The sequence below is a fragment of the Cajanus cajan genome, chromosome 10 (assembly GCF_000230855.2).
Source record: "Cajanus cajan strain Asha chromosome 10, NIPB_CcT2T_4, whole genome shotgun sequence".
NCBI classification, from domain to species: Eukaryota; Viridiplantae; Streptophyta; class Magnoliopsida; order Fabales; family Fabaceae; genus Cajanus; species Cajanus cajan.
The window spans coordinates 31,166,589-31,185,695 of NC_138526.1; the positions used below are offsets into that span (position 1 = coordinate 31,166,589).

Genomic DNA, 19,107 nt, shown 5'->3' on the forward strand with positions numbered 1-19,107 from the left:
CATTCACCTAACAATATAAATGAAATTACTCTACAAGTTTATATATATAACAAGCACTTAGATTAATTCACAAGAATCCAATGAATAATATGGCCTTTTTTGTGAACATGCCTAGAACAATTGTTCTTCTCCTACTTCTCGTTTTGTCACCACCATTATTCACTCACCCAGCCAAAAAATTTGTTCTAGCAGACTACAAATTGATTAAAACTTTATGCCACGAAGCTGAGACACCTAAAACCTGTTTGAGTTGTGTGCGATCTTCTAAAGGGTCATTGCAAGCTGATGGTGTTGGAATAGCCATAATCATTGTGAATTGCATGATGGACAAGGCAAATGCCTTGAAACTCAACATCACAAACTTGGCTTCCACGTCACATGGAAATCAAAAGTCCATTTGTGAAAGATGCATAGAAGACTTCAAAATTGCTGAGAAAGAGTTAGTTTTGGCTAAGAATGCCTTGCATGAACACAAATATGGAGAAGCTGGTTCTTATGTGGATAAAGCTTTGAGTTTTGGTGTTACTTGCCGCACGGATTTGAAGAGTTACCATGACAAAGTGCCAAGTGATGTTTTTCGTGATATGAAGATATTTGTGGAGCTCTATAAGGCTGCCTTTGCAATAATTTTAAAGATTTAAGAGTTGATTTAACAAAATTGTTAAACTTATTTATTGGTTCTTGGTCAACTCTTGTAATTGATTAAAATAAATGGAGTTTGTTTATTTGATTACTAGTTTGATTTATCTTAAGAAAGTGAATTTAAAGTCTAATTCAACATTATAAAATCAGTTTATAAAATAAAAATTTCTCTCTATTTATATAATTTATTATAGTCATATCATTAATGGGTGTGAAATTTTTGATAATTTATTTATCAAATATATTATTATTATAACAAGCAATAACCACTATAATAACTAATTTATATACCGATCACTTAATTGAGGATTTAATAATCTATGAATTTAATTATTATAAATTAAATAAAATATGCAAGAACAAAGTTAAAACTTAAGAAAAATAATTATTGTGTACTTTACAAATTATTTCTTTTGATGATAGGTTACAATAAAGTGTATTTGCAAAAGAAAAAAAAATTATCTTGATAATTGTTGGTAATAATCTTTTGACTTGATATTCTTGAATTGATCCCATCATTCCAATATATAACTTGGATCAATTTTAAGTCTCTAGAATCATGATATGAACTTTTGAGAAACTGAAATTTTGCCAATTCAAAACCGATAATGCTTTCAACTATATATCAAATTATATTATCGAAGTTGACACAAACCGGTGTATACAAAGAATGTTGAAATAAGGTTACTTTTGTGGTTTCACTATAAGGAAAATGTCATATAATGATATATTATGTGTCATTAAAAATTATTTTTACCTACATAATAAATATAATATATGTTGATATATTGTTAAAAAAATATAAATATAAGTTATAGTGACATATAAAATATATTATTAAATTTTATTTAAAATTAATATTAAAATTGTGTGTAATTATATGTCAAATAAATATATATTTACATATATTGTATTTGTAGTGATATTTTTTGTATATCATTGTATGTAATATTTTTTGTAGTATTGTAACCACGGATCCACATAGAAGAGAGTGGGGCACATGCCCTCACTACCATTTTACACACACATAATTTTTTTATCTAAAAAATAATATAATTTTAAAAATAAAAATTATATTTTAATTAAAGAAACATATATATTTAAATTATCATATAATAAAATATAAATTTAAAATAGTTGTTTATTTATTTGATATTTATTTGATATTTATCAAATTTTTGAAGGAGATTAATTATCATATGTAATAAAGAATACTCTTTAATAACGAATTAATTTTTTTAAAAAATTTAATTTTTGATAAAATAAAATTTGTAGCATATATATATATATTTACCTTTTGTGTTTTTTATTTATGTATACATTGATTAAAAAAATCAAAATAATAAAGATTGTAAGATTCTATATGTTGATTAAAAAAATCAAAATGGGAAAGATTGGAAGATTTATATTTTATTTAAAAATTTTGTTATAGAATATGTTTGAAATAAATTATTATCTAAAATATTATATTAGATATTAAAAGCATGTTTATATTATAAATAAATTAAACTTGATTTTTATACAATTTAACATATTATTTTTATGTTTTTATTAGTATTAAATTATTACAAAGTATATTTTTAAGATTGTAATTCTAACTAAATATTTAAAAAATGTCTATAATAGATAAATAAGTCATATTTAGAACATTATTTTAAAAAAAAAATTAGATTCAAACCTACTAAATTATAATATAACATAGTCTGACCTAACTTATTTTCATCCTTAATCGTAAGCATAAATATAAAATTTTATAAAAAATAATTATGATATATATATTTATACTTTTAAAAATTATATATAAAATTTTTAATATTATAAATATATAAATAATTATTGTTCCCATTATCTAAAATTTATGAATCCGTCACTGGTTATAACCTTACGATTTAATTAAATTAGATTAGATTAAAGCAAGTTGAGTCGGTGAATTACATGAATTTGTTTTTACTTATGCGTTCGAAGTTCCATGACTATGTACTTTTTAATCCAAATATTTTAATTGGACATATATAAATTATTATGGCGATTGCCTATCAACTTAGTCAAAATAAAAATTTAATGATTCAGTATCATAATTATATATATTTATAATAATTAGAATTAAATGTATCTATGTCGTGGTTTTGTAAAAATACCTGTAGAAAATTTGGAATTTTAATATATTCAAACATAAATATATAATTCTATCTTAAGATTAAGATAAAGGCATGTCAATCTTAAAATATTTTGTACTTGGATTGCTACACATTACCCTACAGGTGGTGATCCACGAAACATGACCTTAAATGTTGTCGTTTTGTAGTAGGATTCCTGTTTCTGGATCTTCTTTCTCCTTCCCACGTTCTTCTTTCGTGGCACCATATCTTCTTTCCCAAACTCACCCAATTAAAACGTCTAAGATACCACCACCATGTGCCTAAAGCTCCAACCACCCACAAGATTGAATTAATAGCATTAACCAAAGTCTTCATCCGATAATGACCTATGACTAATGGTACAAATCACCATTGCTACTAGCATTAAATGCGAGTGAGATGTTCACTTAGAAGGGGTGAAAAATGAGTTCAAATCAACTGTGTTTTGCACCCAATTAATGATGTTAAATGTTATTATCCGTCCATTTCAAATAATTAACGTTTAAGGTTTTTCATAAGGATTGAAGAAAATAATAAATTACGTAATTAGAAAAATAAATTTATTAAAATAATTTTAGTTTCTTTCGAGATAATTTTGTTATAAAATGAACTATGAATATGTTTGGATAAATTTTTCTAGAATCAATTCTAAAAGAAAAGAATAACAAAAAATGAAATAAATTTTTTCATAATTAAGGTAGAATTAACTTATACATAAGTTATAATTTATAAAAAAATAATTCATATAACTTTTTCAAAACAGTGTAAATTAGCTTGTGAAGAAATTAGTTTTAATTTATGAAAAATTTTATCTTGTTTTTTCTTTACATTTTTTCTCTCTCAAAAGTTTAATCAAACAAATCATGTGTACTACTAGAAAAGTATCATTTTCTTGTGAATTTTCCTGCAAAAGAAATATTCACAGAATTTTTTTGCGAATTTTCTTGCAATAATAATTTCACAAAATTTTTTTTACGAATTTATTTGTGAAAAATAATTTACAGATATTTCTTACAAATTTTTTTATGAAAAATAATCTACAAGAAATTTTTGCAAATTTTGCTACAATTTTAATGATCATAGAAATTTTTTTCCATGGTAAAAATTTGTAGAAAATATTGTAAGAATTTTATTTTGCTTCTTGCAGATTTTCTTGCAAAAATAAATTCGCAAGTAATGTTTACTAAATGATAGAAAAATTTTGCAGGTAACTTTTCTTGGGGATTTTCATGCCAATTTTAATCCGTGGAAAAAATCAAAAAAATATTTAAATTTATAAGTATAATATTTATTAAAAAAAAAACTTCAAGTCCCACATCGATAAAAATAAAATAATTAAAGAGTATATAAGTTGGGGCAATACTTACCTTATAAGTTAATTTATATGGTTGAGTGTTAGGCTTATAATCTACAATCTTAGAATTTAAAAGATTGTGTATCACATGTTGGAGGTGTGGAAACAAATGCTTTAAATGAATTTATTGTAAGCATTTGAAAGTTGAAGAATTATTTATAATAATTTTTTAATTTTTTTTGTAAAAAATATTGGTGCAGAATTGCTTGCGAAAAAATTCGCAGGAAACTTTCCAGCGAATTTTTTTCGCAAAGAATTTCGTAGGAAAATTTTTTGTGAATTTTAAAATTCATAAAAACACATTATCAACGAAGATATTACCTGTAGATAAAATTTTGCAGAAAAATTTGTAAGAACAACGTTTCTTATGAATTTTTATAAAAAATTTGCAAGAAAAGTCGTATATAATAAGAGAAATTCTAGTAGTGTGTATTTTTCGACTGACTTTGGTTAGAGGAATGTTTCATATTAACATTGGTTGTAATAAAGTATTAACCAATGTCATTAAATTTGATAGGGATGGTACTCAGAAATATTACGTTGTTTGTTTATTTAGTGTAGATTTGAAAAAATAATAATTAAAAATCGGAAACGTTAACCAATATGGAAAATAAAATTGAATGTTAATGTCAATGATTTCGAAATAGTGTAATACATAAGAAAATCGAAGTTAGAAGACAGAGGTGACAACACAAGAAAATGTTCATAAGAAAAAATAATTCAATAGCTAAAAAAATAAAAATAAAATAAAAAATAATTAACATTACAACAAATCATCAAAAAAGCATTGACTTTGGTCATTGCTACATGTCAAACATGGAGATAAATATACAATTTATTGTCATCTAAGTGAGAGATTTTGACAAAGTCTATTTTCTAATCCACGAGTGCTAAGTGAGATTACATCCTCAATAAGTGTGAAAGTCACAAAGAGTACCGATATTTCTAATGTTGAGTGACTCTTTTTTAAGTGCTAAGCAATACCACGATCTTACTAAGCATAATAGTGTGTTTGGATGGAGAATTTAAATGGAGTAATTCATTTATTTGAATAATTTCAAATTTTTTGAGGTGAAATACCTTGTTTGGATGGAGAATTTATAAGGAATTTGAAATTCAAGCATTTGTAAAATTTCTTGAAATAGTAGAATTTCAAATTCTCCCAAAAAAGTAAGAATTTGAAATTCCTCATATTTTCTTTCTTATTTCACTTATATATTTTATCTTATCTCTTATTTCTTCAAGTTTTTAATTATTGAATATTCAAAAATATTTTTAAAATTATTAAATATTATCTAATATTAATTTTAAAAATTATTATAAATATTTAAAAATTAGCTAATATTTATTTTTATAAAATTTAATTTAAAAATATCAACATATAAATATATTTTTAAAATCAATTTTACCATGGTGGAATCAAATTATCATATCCAACCCAACAATTTAAAATTTGAGAAATTTGAATTGACTTATCCAAACAAAATATTTTAAGAATGATAGAAATTGAAATCAAAGTAATTCAAATACCAAGAATTTAAAATTCCTTGAATTTGTAAAATTTCTCATCCAAACATACCATAAGAGTCATAATGACCATAATATACTTTGACACCAAGTGAGACTCAATTCTTGCTAAATGTATGATCCATACAGAGTATAGTGCATTTAGACATTAAAAGAAAATCATGTCTCGCTAAGCGAGAGACTCGTAATGAATTTGACATATTATACCTCTTTTAACGTACTTAAGAAGTTTATTATAGACAACCATATGGCACATTCGTATTCAAAACTACTACTCTTCACTAGGATAAAATTCACCATAAGCTCATTAGGGATCCAAAGTCTTACAAGGATATCCCAACACTATGGAATCAACATGTCTGGAAATGGGAACTCAAACTAAGCTCACCCCAAGGTCCAATACTTAGATCATTGAAGGACCTCCCTAACATGGAATTCATAACACATTTTGTATAAAAACAGAATTTTTAAATTCATATGATATACGTTACATATCAACATGGTTCACACAATTCAAATGTCTCAATCAACAATGTATTACTTATATTTAACAATTGACTAAACGTAACTTTTAGACTTAATAACCAGATAAACATTATACTCTAACTTATTAACTAACTAAGCATTGCACTTAGACTTAACAATTGGCTAAGAATTACTGTTGGACTTAACAAATGTAATAATATATCATTCTTACATTATATTCTCAAGGTATTAATTAAATAATTACTTCATCAATTATTGGTCCTAAATTCCCCCTCTCTTATCACTATGGCCCGTTTAATTTGCTAAAGATTATAGTATTGGACATGACAAATCAGATAAAGAAAGACCGAACAAAAGTCCAATTTTTTTGTTATTCAATAGATCATGAAACAAATTTTTGTCTCATGAACAAAAACACTCGCTACCATCACATTGTACAAACTCCACCTCAACCCATAGTCCTTACCATCACCTCCAAAACTCACCACCACCACCACCTGCTAACACTGTTGTTGACCACCACCATTGATACAAACTTATTATCATTGTCGTTATTATTATTGTTATTGTTGTCGTCATTTTTAATATTATTATCTTCATCATAATTATTGTCATCAATGTCTACATTAGATAATAATTTATTATGATAATTAATATTAAAAATGATATTGTAGTAAATTTAACATTATTTTGCTTATATTTTCTATTATTTATCAAATAATATATAAAACAAAAAGTTATTCAATAACTTAAATATTTTTGTAAAAGTATTCTCCATATCTTGTACCATAATTTATATCAAATATACTTTATAAGTCTTTTCAATTCTCACATACTAAGTGTATATTTGAATTTTCGTTTGAGAAGTTTCAAACAAACAATTTCGATTTTCCAAACACAAAAGGATAAGTAAGTCTGAGGTATCTTTATATATACATTTATACAAACATAGGCTAAGTCCAAAGGCTGAAGTAGCCAATAGGGTAGCCAATAGGGGACTAGCACAGTCATACTAAACATCAGCACGGTCGTTCTAACCAGAGAAAGGTGAGCACGATCATGTTCTCACCCACGACCACAGTCGTGCTTGGTTTTTTCAAGTTTCCCCTTCGATTCGGTGCAAGATCGTGTTAACCCCAACACACCTGTGGTTATTTTTACATCCCTGTATCGTAAAACGAACATTGTCGCGTACACCCATGTTCATACCGCTACACTTTAATATATTTCTGTTACGTATCTAAATTCAAGGCTTACTGATTCTAATCAATTATGTCCTGCTTACCGATACCAATCAATAATATTTGTTTCCATGCAAAAAAGAAATAAAAAAATTGACAAAGAGAACTCTTGCCTGGGAGTCATTTTTCTCTCTAAGATTGTTCAAAATAAAAATAGAAAACATTCATCTATTATTTATCAACATAACAAAATTAACGATTAAAATAAGAAGACTAGTATAGAATGTCCCGACTTGTAGCGTGCTAAACAATGTATTTAGAGAGAGAAAGAAAAAAAAAAAAAAAAAGGTTTCACTGTGCATTAATTTTATGTGTTCTCTTAAAATATGCTAACCCCTTAAATAAATTCTGTGTAACAAAAGATCCCAAATTAAAGTATATCACTTCAAAATGTTTTTAATAGTAACAAATATATTATTTAGGAGATAATTGATTAGAATATCACTTCTCTTAAGCCTTTTACTTTTCCACAATGCTCCCTTTGACACACAAAAAGCCAGATTGAACTTTTAATAGCTATACTGAATCTACAAAGATAGCGATCGTAAGTGTTATCTTTCTCTGCACTATTAAAAGGAGAAAAACTAAACAGTTCTTAAACATAATATCATCCCACTCACTAGAATGACTTCATTTTGCTTTTGAATGACAGAAACAGCAAAAGGGTGCTCGCAGCTGCAACCATATAATTGTCTTTCTACAATGACTAATTATCAGGAAATTTGAATATTATTTATTGCTGTAGAAATATTATCACCAAGAAAAGTGATCAGCTCGCTCTAGCTGCAATGGTTTCAGTCACACTATATGAGCTTCAGCAGCTGAAAAACTCTCCCAACACTTCTGGTCCAATATGGATACATGAATCCTTAAACAGTTAAACATACTATCACAAACGAATGTAAACGACCAGAACATCAGGATAACAGCAGCTTCAAACAAAGGGATTCCATATGAAATTCGGAGTTCAAATAGCTCACTCATCTCCATTGACGATGAAACCAACTCATATAGTACAGACCGTACTTCTCTAGGATTCGTAGTTCTTCCATGGCAGACAACATGATTGAGCTATTGCAACCCGCCCATTAAATGCCATTTTTATGTTCACTAAGGATCAAAAAAGCACTTTACAGGTACTGTACAGAAGAATCATCTCACTTTACAGGACGGACACCAATTGTTCTTACACGAAATCGGTACTGAGGCAAAGATTCTTCATCTTCATTGTCATCATCATCATCACTAGAATCATCTTCAACACTGTCCCACCGTGCATAGTCTAGAGCTGAATGTCCTTTTGGTTTTGGAATTGTTTGCCATCCTTTTGAATCTTGCTCAGTTGAGTCCCTATTTGGTGCTTCATGAGCTATAGCATCTGCTGTGGACTTCTTAGGTTCATGGTTTTGGTTTTTTCCTTGCTTGGATGAAAACTTGGGGTCTGTTTCATGAGGAGCACATTCAGCAATAACACCTTTGCCAGGTTCATCCTTTTGATCTGTCCTAATATGATCTTTTTTATTATCCCCTTGTGGTGTCACTTCAGGCTCCTCATCTTCCTGTTCTTCAAACTCCTCTTCTGATTCTGGTATTGGAGCAAGTGACTTTCCTTGAGCAAGATATATAAAAAAAGAAAACAAAAAAAAAAAACTTTTCTTACTACCAGCTGATAAAATATTGTCTACATGAACAAAATTGTAGACCAAATTTACCAGGTTACTCTAACCCACCTTTGTCCAGTTTTTATTTTCCTACTTGTTACACTTTCTCTGGCTACATATCTCACCCTATATCTGTCTAAAACACTAGAGTCTAACACTTCTAAAATACGATATATTTTTTAACTTGCACATGCCCTTATCGAGTGCCACTCCTACTAGTTGGATGAGAAAGAAACGGTGTGGCTAGGAAAAAACAAAACAAGGAAAAACCTAAGAAAAAATTATAAAATAAAAAAAAAAAGGAACAACAACAATAAGTAATCTCTTAGTGCCTTAAAACAAAGTTACCGGTGTGCAAGTGCAATTGTATTGAAAATATAAAACAGCAGAGATAACAGACTACCAATTGTGTCTTCAAGCGAGCTTGAAGATTTTGATAAACCTCTGAAGAAGGGTTCAACTCTAAGAGTCTGTTGACATCAAAAAGTGCTGAATGGTACTCCTTTAGAGTGACTAGCGTTTGAGCTCGCAGCATCAACGCCCCACTGTGCTTGTGATCAAGCTCAAGCACCGAGGTACACTCTTCTGCTGCCTGAAATAAGTTACAAAGATTGATGGTATCCCAAAAAGAAACCGATATTATACAATCTTAAAAGGATTAGTTGGAACAGAAACCGAGTCTAAAAGAAAATTTTCAAACCAATGGGTTACAAAATTTATAAGAAAAGGGAAACAATTAGAGAATGAAATTATACAATCTTAGGTCAATAATTCAATAATCAATATCAACAAAGCAGCCAATACTTCTAAGAATTTAATCGAACTACACCTTCAGTAAAAAAGTATTTTACACTCTCATTCAATCATAAATTATTAAAAATCATTTATTCTTACATTAACCACTTTAAAAATCACATCTAACACGAATTTTAATTATTTGACAATTGAAATCAAAATTAAACTCTATTAGTTAACATTTGATCCACTACAATTACATATAGCCGCAGATCATTCACATTTCACAGAGACATAAGAGAAGCAAACAAACATATTCAAGAAAGCAATTTTCCATTCACACCCCATAATATGCATATAATCATAAACAACTTCACCGGCCAAACCAAACTCAATAGAAACATCTACACAATCACAATCTTATTTCTTCATAACCTCACTTCTAACCAATCAAACAGTTCCACCCTCCTGAACAATGCCCTGAAACCTACACATCCTTCTGGACTTTCGTAATAATTAAAAAAACACAACAATTTCCAATTAAACGAAAATCATTAAATTGTTAAAATTAAAAAACAAAAACAAATTGGCGCAACTAAACTCACTTTACACAACATAGAAAATCCAATTCCTAACCGAATAACAATAACAGATTCAAAAGAGAGAGAGAGAGAGAGAACCTTTTTGAAATCATGAAGCTTGAGATAGCACGCAGCACGATTGCTATGCAGAGCGATCTTCTGAGGGTTGGTCTTGGCCATGGCGATGGCCTCCGTGTAAAACCCTAACGCCTCGCCGTAACGGCCGTCACGGTACATCTGGTGAGCGCGTTCGATTCTGTTCGACGCCGCCATCTCCGTCCCAATTCGATTCCAGAAAAATTAAAAAATTAAAAAATTAGAAAAAAAATTGTTCAAATGATGAAACGATTGAAACCTAGCGAAGTGGGATTGCACAGTGCAACGAAAATGGAGTTTGGAAGAGTTTGAAATTTGAAGGTGAGCTCTGTATGAGTGACAGCTCGCGTATGAATAGAGACAACGGAAGAGCTGGAAGCGCTTCGCCCAATTATTGGAACGCGCGTTTCCCTCTTTATATAGAGCTGATTTATATTACAAATTAAAAAAATAATAATTTACTGATTTTTTACCTTTTAGAATTTTTTTAAAAATAAGCTAATTTATATTTAACTACGAGCATACAATTTCTTAAGAGAAATAATTGATTTACTAAGGAAAAAAATCAAAATAATTTATTACTTTAATTAAGTTTATATTATTTTCAATTTTTTATTATTTGGAAAAAATTTAAACTAAATTTATGAAATTTTTAAATTGATTTTTTTCATTCAGAAAAACTGTGACGAACCGGTGAGAACCTATAGTTTGAATCGAAAATTTAGAAGAAAAAAAAATTTATTGCAAATAATAGTTTTACTTGAATTATTAATTGATTCACATTTGGGTTTTGGATTTTGGATCTATATTAATATGGCTCTGGCTCACTTTCAAGTCAGTGGGGTGCTCTATCATGATATAACTGTATAAATGTGGGGATATTATTATGAAACTTGACACAAAAAAGTTCTCTTATTTAGAAATATAAGAAAGTTAGTAACAAATAATAATAATAAATAAATAAATAAAAATACTTCTACTGATAATAAATAAATATAATAAAAAAATAATTTTCAAATAATATTAATAATAAATAAATATATTAAAAGTATTTATTAGGTTTAAATTAAATTATTTATAAAAATATATTTATTTAAATAATAGCAATAATATATTTATTTTTAAACAAAATTATTTTAAAAAAATCAACTTTCACTAATTTTTTTCTATTTTTTATCAATAACTTTAATTCCTATTTTAATTCTCTATACTTTTCTACACTTTTCTTTTTCTTTATCAAACAAAGTGTGAGAATTCTGTCAAGTATATACAAATATTGATTATTTCCAACAGATTTTGTAGGAGTCCATATATGCAAAATCGGTTAGAAATAATCAATCTTTTAACATGCCATTTTCATATATTGTTAAATAAATAATAATTTTAGATCCATCAAGTTATGAGATAAAAAGATGTTTTATTTTTAATTAAAAAAATAATAAGGGCTATAAGTGGGGAATATTGGGTTGAATTATGAGTCCAACCTAATAGACTTAATAAAAATAAAAATAAGGGGTTAAGTTGTATTACGCATGTTTTGAAATCCTAAGAGCACTTATAGAGGGAAATGATGGCTTCCTCCTTCCATGGATGACGTAGAGTATGAAGGGAAAAACCTTGCCCTTGATCTTGTTCACCAAAGGGAAGACACAAAGGAAGATTTAGGGTGGAAAAAGGGGCGATAGGCGTGAAGGTGTTTTTGGGTGGCGGAAGGGTGTTAGAATGGTGATGTATGGTTGCTCAAGTTGGCTCACTCCAAGTGTAGGTGGAGGCCACTCTAGGTTTCCTATTCTCCAAGGGTGGAGATAGGAGGAGGTTAGCCGAAACTAACTAGTGACTAAGGATGGATTTTGAGGCACAAAAGGCTCACTCAATATCATATAATCCAAAGTATTTACAAGTGGTGGGGTGTTGGGTATTTATAAGAGGGGAGGCATCTAGGGTTGCATTTGGGACATGCATGGCCGAAATTCATAAGGCAAATGCACTCCAAATGACATGCCAAATGAACCCTAGATGCTACTTGGTGACCAAGTATGGAATCTATGGGTCTAGATTGACTACAACTAGGTGCATGATAAGTCCATGCAACATTTGCCCTCCACTTGGGCCTAAGCCTTTCTATCACCAAAAATAGATCCAATGCTCACCAAAAATAGGCGTCACCCTCTAATGAAATACCCTAGCCCAAATTAAAAACCTAATCATCTAAAGCACCCCATAATACAAGGGTAAAATGGGAAATACAAAGAAAATAAATCCTATGACTAAAATACCCCAAAATACAAGGGTAAAATTGGAAAATAAAATAATCCTATACTAATGAGGCTTAGGAGAGAAACTAATACTCTATGATCATGAGGAGAGTGTCCCTTGGTGTGTGAACTCCCTCCTCTTCTTCAACTCTCCTAGCCATGGACCTAGTGATGGGGCCCACATGTGTCTTCAAGGATGGTCCTCCATCATCCCCTCCTTCTTGAGAAGCATCTGTCCTCAGATTAGATTCCTCATCCATATCCTCAGCTCCTAAAAATGGTGTGAGATCACAAACATTAAAAGATGAGCTAGTGCCATAATCTGAAGGAAGGTCTAATTTATATGCATTGTCATTTATTTTATGAAGGACTTGGAATGGTCCATCTCCCCTAGGGTTTAGTTTTGACATCCTTTGAGTGGGAAATCTATCCTTCCTCAAATGAAGCCAAACCCAATCCCCAACTTCAAAAGTGATTTTCTTTCTTCCTTTGTTGTTGTATTTGGCATATTTTTGAGTTTGTTGTTCAATTTGACTCTTGATCTTTTCATGATATTTCTTAATGAAATCCGCCCTAGATACTCCTTCTTTGTGAAACAAGGAAGGGGTATTAGGGAGGGGTAAAAGATCAAGAGGAGTGATTGGATTAAAGTCATAGACAACTTCAAAGGGGGAAAGATTAGTAGTCTTATGGACTACTCTATTGTATGCAAATTCTAAGTGGGGGAGACAATCATCCTAAGTTTTCTTATTTCCTTTTAGGAGTACCCTTAACAAGGTGGATAGGGATCTATTTACTACTTCGGTTTGTCCATCAGTTTGAGGATGACAAGTAGTAGAATAGAGGAGCTTAGTTCCTAGTTTTTCCCATAAAACTTTCCAAAAGTGACTAAGGAACTTAGCATCCCTATCGGACACAATTGTCTTGGGTAGACCATGCAAACGGACCACTTCCCTAAAGAAAAGTTTAGCTATATAGCTAGCATCATCCACTTTGTGGCATGGTATAAAATGAGCCATTTTGCTAAAACGGTCCACTACCACAAAGATGGAGTCAAATCCCCTTTGAGTCCTTGGAAGACCAAGCACAAAGTCCATGCTAATATCTACCCAAGGGGAGCTAGCTATAGGAAGGGGGGTATAGAGTCCATGAGGCATTACTCTTGATTTAGCTTTCAAACAAGTAATGCACTTGGAGCAATGCCTTTGGACATCTATTCTCATGTGTGGCCAATAAAATTGAGCTTTTAAGAAACTTAGGGTTTTATCAACCCCAAAATGGCCCATGAGACCTCCTTCATGACTCTCTTTGACCAAAAGTTTTCTAATGGATCCTTGGGGTATGCAAAGTTTGCCCATTCTAAAAAGATACCCCTCAAGAAGATAGAATCCATCAAAAGGCTTTTGGAGACATTTGGCATAAGTGGCTTGGAAGTCTAAATCAAGCTCATACAATTCCTTTACATCATCAAAGCCAAGTATTTGTGTTCCTAAGGTGGAGAGCAAGGTGTGCCTCCTTGAAAGAGCATCGGCTACCACATTGCTCTTTCCCTTCTTATATTTGATGATGTAGGGGAATTGTTCAAGATATTCCACCCACTTTGCATGCCTTTTATTCAACTTCCCTTGCCCTCTAAGATACTTGAGTGACTCATGGTCGGTGTGAATAACAAATTCCTTAGTCACCAAGTAGTGTTCCCAAACTTGGAGAGTTCTTATGAGGGCATAGAGTTCCTTGTCATAGGTGGGATAATTCAAGGTGGCCCCATGAAGTTTTTCACTAAAGTAAGCAATGGGGTGACCTCCTTGAAGTAACACAGCACCTATGCCCAAACCGGATGCATCACATTCTAGCTCAAAGGTTTGATCAAAATTTGGTAGAGCTAGAATGGGTGCATTGGTGAGTTTCTCTTTTAGGGTTTTGAATGCTTTTTCTTGGGCTTCACCCCAAAGGAATGGTACATCCTTCTTAACAAGCTCGTTAAGAGGGGATGCAAGTGTGGAGAAGTCCTTTACAAACCTTCTATAGAAGCTAGCTAAGCCATAAAAACTTCTAACTTCTCCAACACTCTTTGGGGTGGGCCATTCTTGGATAACCTTTATTTTCTCGGAGTCAACTTGTACTCCCTCTTTGCCAACAATGAAGCCCAAAAATTTTACTTGCTCTTGACAAAAAGTACATTTTTCAAGGTTGGCATAGAGGTGATTGACTCTAAGAATTATTAGGACTTGCCTTAGATGTCCAAGATGTTCATCTAAGGTCTTACTATACACAAGGATGTCATCAAAGTAGACAACCACAAATTTTCCTATGCAATCCCTAAGAATATGATTCATTAGGCGCATGAAAGTACTAGGGGCATTAGTGAGGCCAAAAGGCATCACTAACCACTCATATAAACCAAATTTGGTCTTAAAAGCGGTTTTCCACTCATCACCTTCTTTGATTCGAATTTGGTGATAACCACTTTTAAGGTCAATTTTGGAAAAGATGATGGCCCCATGTAATTCATCTAACATATCATCTAGCCTAGGGATTGGGTGCCTATATTTTATTGTTATGTTATTGATGGCTCTACAATCAGTGCACATCCTCCATTTGCCATCTTTCTTAGGCACCAAGAGAACGGGGACGGCACAAGGGCTAAGGCTCTTTTGAACCCAACCCTTCTTCAACAAGTCATCAACTTGAGCTTCTATCTCTTTGGTTTCTTGAGGGTTAGTCCTATAGGCGGGCCTATTAGGAAGACTAGAGCCCGGTATGAGGTCTATTTGATGCTCTATTCCTCTTAAAGGTGGAAACCCACTTGGGACTTCTTGAGGAAATAGGTCATCAAACTCCCTTAAAAGTTTTTGAACCTCATGAGGTAGAGACTCAAGCTCATGACTAGTGGCAGCAAGTGTCTCTTTGAAGTAGAGAAGGTATAAAGGTTGTTCACACAAAAGAGTTTTCTTGATATCATTTTTGAGGGACAAATGACTTTTGTGTACAACTTCCTTAGAGGAGACACTAGCCTCTAAGCTTGATACCTTCTCTTCCCTTTCTTCATTCAAGGGAGGATTTTTCTTTTGTTTTTGTTTTTGTCTTTTTTTTGTTTTCTCTTCTTCTTCTCTCTTGGCTTTCATTTTTATTTGGTCCTCATTTACTTGAGAAGGTGATAGAGGACACAAAACAATTTTCTTACCTAGGTGATGAAAACTTATCTTATTAGTGAGGCCATCATGCATAGTTTTTTTATCAAATTGCCAAGGCCTCCCAAGTAAGATATGGCTAGCATCCAATGGCACTATATCACATAAAATTTCATCTTTATATTTGCCAATGGAGATAGGAATATTTACTTGTTGGTCAACTACAATCCCTCCTTCCTCATTGATGCATTGCAGCTTGTAAGGTTTAGGATGAGGTAGAGTAGTCAAGGCTAGCTTGTTAACCAATCTAGTACTACAACAATTACAGCTAGATCCACTATCCACAATGAGAGAACAAGTGTTATCTAAAACTTTGCATCTTGTGTGAAACAAGTTCTCTCTTTGGGATGGATCTAACTCACTAGATTGGTTACCAAGGAGCCTTCTTACCATTAATAAGTCTCCTTCACATGGGTAAGTCTCTTCCTCGGATGCTAAAACTTCTTCTTCATCACTTGAAGATGAGGAAGTAGCTTCATCAAGGCTACTATAGTGATCTTGGCCCCTTAAAATCATGGTTTTCTTGGTGGGACATTGTGAAGCAATGTGCCCACGGCCAAGACACTTGAAACACTTGATGTCACTTGTTTTAGTGTCCTTAGAAGGTGCCTTAAGAGAAGATCTTTCTTTTTCTTTGTTGTTGTCATTAGGGAAAGGTGTGGAAGAGGGGCCCTCCTTCTTGAAATTCTTGGAATAAGAGAGAGTGGGATCTTTTCTAAAAGGTTTCCTTTTAAGTTGGTGTTCCACTCTAGAACAAAGTTGAACAAGCTCATTTAAGTCTCTATAGGGTAAGAGTTCAACTTTGTCTCTTATTTCAAGGTTTAGGCCACTTTGAAATCTTGAAATGGTGGTCCTCTCTTCTTCCCTTATCCCAACCCTCATCATGAGTAACTCCATAGTTTGCCTATATTCTTCCACACTAGATGACCCTTGTTTCAATCTTTGTAGCTTATCCATAAGCTCTCGGTCATAGTATGGAGGAATATGCCTTCTTCTTAAGGCACTACGGAGTTCGTTCCAATATTGAATTGGAGGCTCATGGTTTATTCTTCTTTCTTTTTCTAAGGAGGTCCACCAATACATGGCATACCCTTGGAAGCTAAGGGTTGCCAAAGAAACCTTTCTCTCTTCACTTACTCCATGGCAAGAAAATAGTTGTTCTACTTTCATTTCCCAATCCAAATAAGTTTCCACATTGTCTTTGCCATGGAATGGGGGAAGAGTGATGTTGGGTTCTCTATTGGAAGACTCCCTATGTCTATGATGCCTTGGGGGTCTTTGATAGTAACCATCATTGTGATGGCTACTAATGAAGGTATCACTTAGAGGTTGGGTGTTATGCCCTTCCTCCTCATGAACACTTGCATACATATGCCCCTTTCTTCTTGAGGGTTGAGGAGAAATGACTCTTGGTTTTGAACCACTAGCCTCTCCTCCCATAACTAGTCTTTCAAGCAATCTTTTTATTTCTTCATTATTTCTTTCAAACTCTTTTTCTTTTCTTCTCAATTCTTCCTCTCTTTTTATATTTTCCTCTTCTTTTTTTCTTAGGTACTCTTTCAATTCCCTAAGTTCATCCCTAACACTAGACCTAGTACTACGAGAATTATGACCATGGACACTAGAATGATCACTCATCTTTGATCAAGAAAAGGTTTTCACAAATTGTTTTCAAAGGGGTTGGAAAAAAAGTTTTCACAAAGAGTGAGTGATAAAATGGTTTTCACAAGAAAAAGGTTTTCAAGGTGTAAGATAGGTAGGAAAAAAGGCCTAAGTGTACAAAGTGAACTTTCAAGGGGAGGTGGACTACAAAGAATCACTTAATAACCAAGCCCTATCAAGTAAAAATCACTAAGCCTTTTCTACTTTTCTTACAAAACAATTTGGCACAATGATAAAGTGTGTGTGTGCACGTTACCCCTAGTAGGCAAAAGCAAGCCTTCTAAACGGATTTGGAGACAAAGATAAAAGCCTAAGCAATTATACTACCAAAAACTATAAAACATGCAAAAGGAAAGCACTTAAAACATATTCTAGTCGAGGTCCTAGGTGAAGGTTTTCAAATCACCTTCAACTACACGAACTAAAACCAACTTGAAGAGGTTTAGAAATGGCCAAATTACAAACCAAAAGAATGAAACCAAGGCCCAAAAACACACTAGGCTGAAAACAAAGAAAAATAAGTGAAATTTATGAAGAACAAAAATTTAGGTCTTCAAACTCCTCCACTTGGGTTCCTTCACAAAGAGCAAACTTGTTAGTCCTCTCCAAGTGTTTGATCACTCCTTTTAGTGTAGTGAAATCCCTCCAAAGGCTAGGTTTGGATTCGGTTCACTCCTCCACTCAAATCCACCAAAGGTGTGCTAGTTTGCTAGGAGAAGTTCTTCACCTACAAGTAAAATGAAACCAACCCAAGAGCAAGAGTCCAAAAAGATAAAACTGAAAAGGCAAAATTAGGAAGGCTAAACTCAAAGAGAATTGATAGAGACAAAACAAAAGAGGCCAAAGAAAGACAAACTAAAATTAAGACTCAATCAAAAGAAGGAAGCACACAAAAGATTAAACCTAGAAAGGCACTGGAATAGATTAGTGTTTAAGCTCACTTGATTAAGTCCTTTAAGGATTCGGTCCAGCCAATATTAAGGTCCCAAAATAAGGTCAAAATGTCACAAGTCCAACTCCCAAATGCTTAGGTAAAGGGTCCAAGTCCACAAGTCTAGCAACAAGTCCTTTTTGGTCCAAATTTTTTTTTTTATACTATTGTTCACGTCAATTTCTTTTTGCTTTTCAGTCCAATTTCCCTTTTTTTTTATAATGTTCAGCCCATTTTGTTGCTTAGGTTTTGCACTTGTGGGTGGTGAAAATTAGGTCAAATTTTAGAAGAGAGAGAGGAGGACAAGTGGCGTGATTTTAGAGGTGTTGTTGGGTATCTTTGAGTGGAAAATGTTTTGTACTAACTAGTACAAGTTGTTTTGCACAAAACTTTCAGCACACCACTTAGATTCTTTTAGGGTTTCTTTAGGCATAGAAAATTGACTAAATCAAGTGAGAATGCAAGGGAGAGTGGGCGGTTATGCATGTGCAAGAAAATGTTTACACATGGAAATCACAAAATCACATACAACATGCTAAGGACTAGGTAGCATGCATGAATGACTCCTAGATGGCTCCTATATGTCACGCCCACTTAGAATGATGCA

The 19,107-nt window shown here is 32.0% G+C and overlaps 2 protein-coding genes across 2 annotated transcripts; one reads left to right on the top strand and one right to left on the bottom strand.

The window, feature by feature from the left end:
- The first annotated feature begins 89 nt into the window (after positions 1-89).
- LOC109811571 (uncharacterized) lies at positions 90-641 on the top strand. Its single transcript, XM_020375352.3, has one exon. The coding sequence runs from the start codon at positions 90-92 to the stop codon at positions 639-641; it is 552 nt and encodes a 183-aa protein (XP_020230941.2).
- A 7,339-nt stretch (positions 642-7,980) lies between these two features.
- LOC109811549 (Tetratricopeptide repeat (TPR)-like superfamily protein) lies at positions 7,981-10,856 on the bottom strand. The gene is made up of 3 exons (XM_020375323.3): positions 10,465-10,856; positions 9,453-9,641; positions 7,981-8,992 (listed from the first exon to the last, which is right to left on the bottom strand). The coding sequence occupies exons 1-3, from the start codon at positions 10,636-10,638 to the stop codon at positions 8,546-8,548; spliced, it is 810 nt and encodes a 269-aa protein (XP_020230912.1). The 5' UTR covers positions 10,639-10,856; the 3' UTR covers positions 7,981-8,545.
- Positions 10,857-19,107: the final 8,251 nt, after the last annotated feature.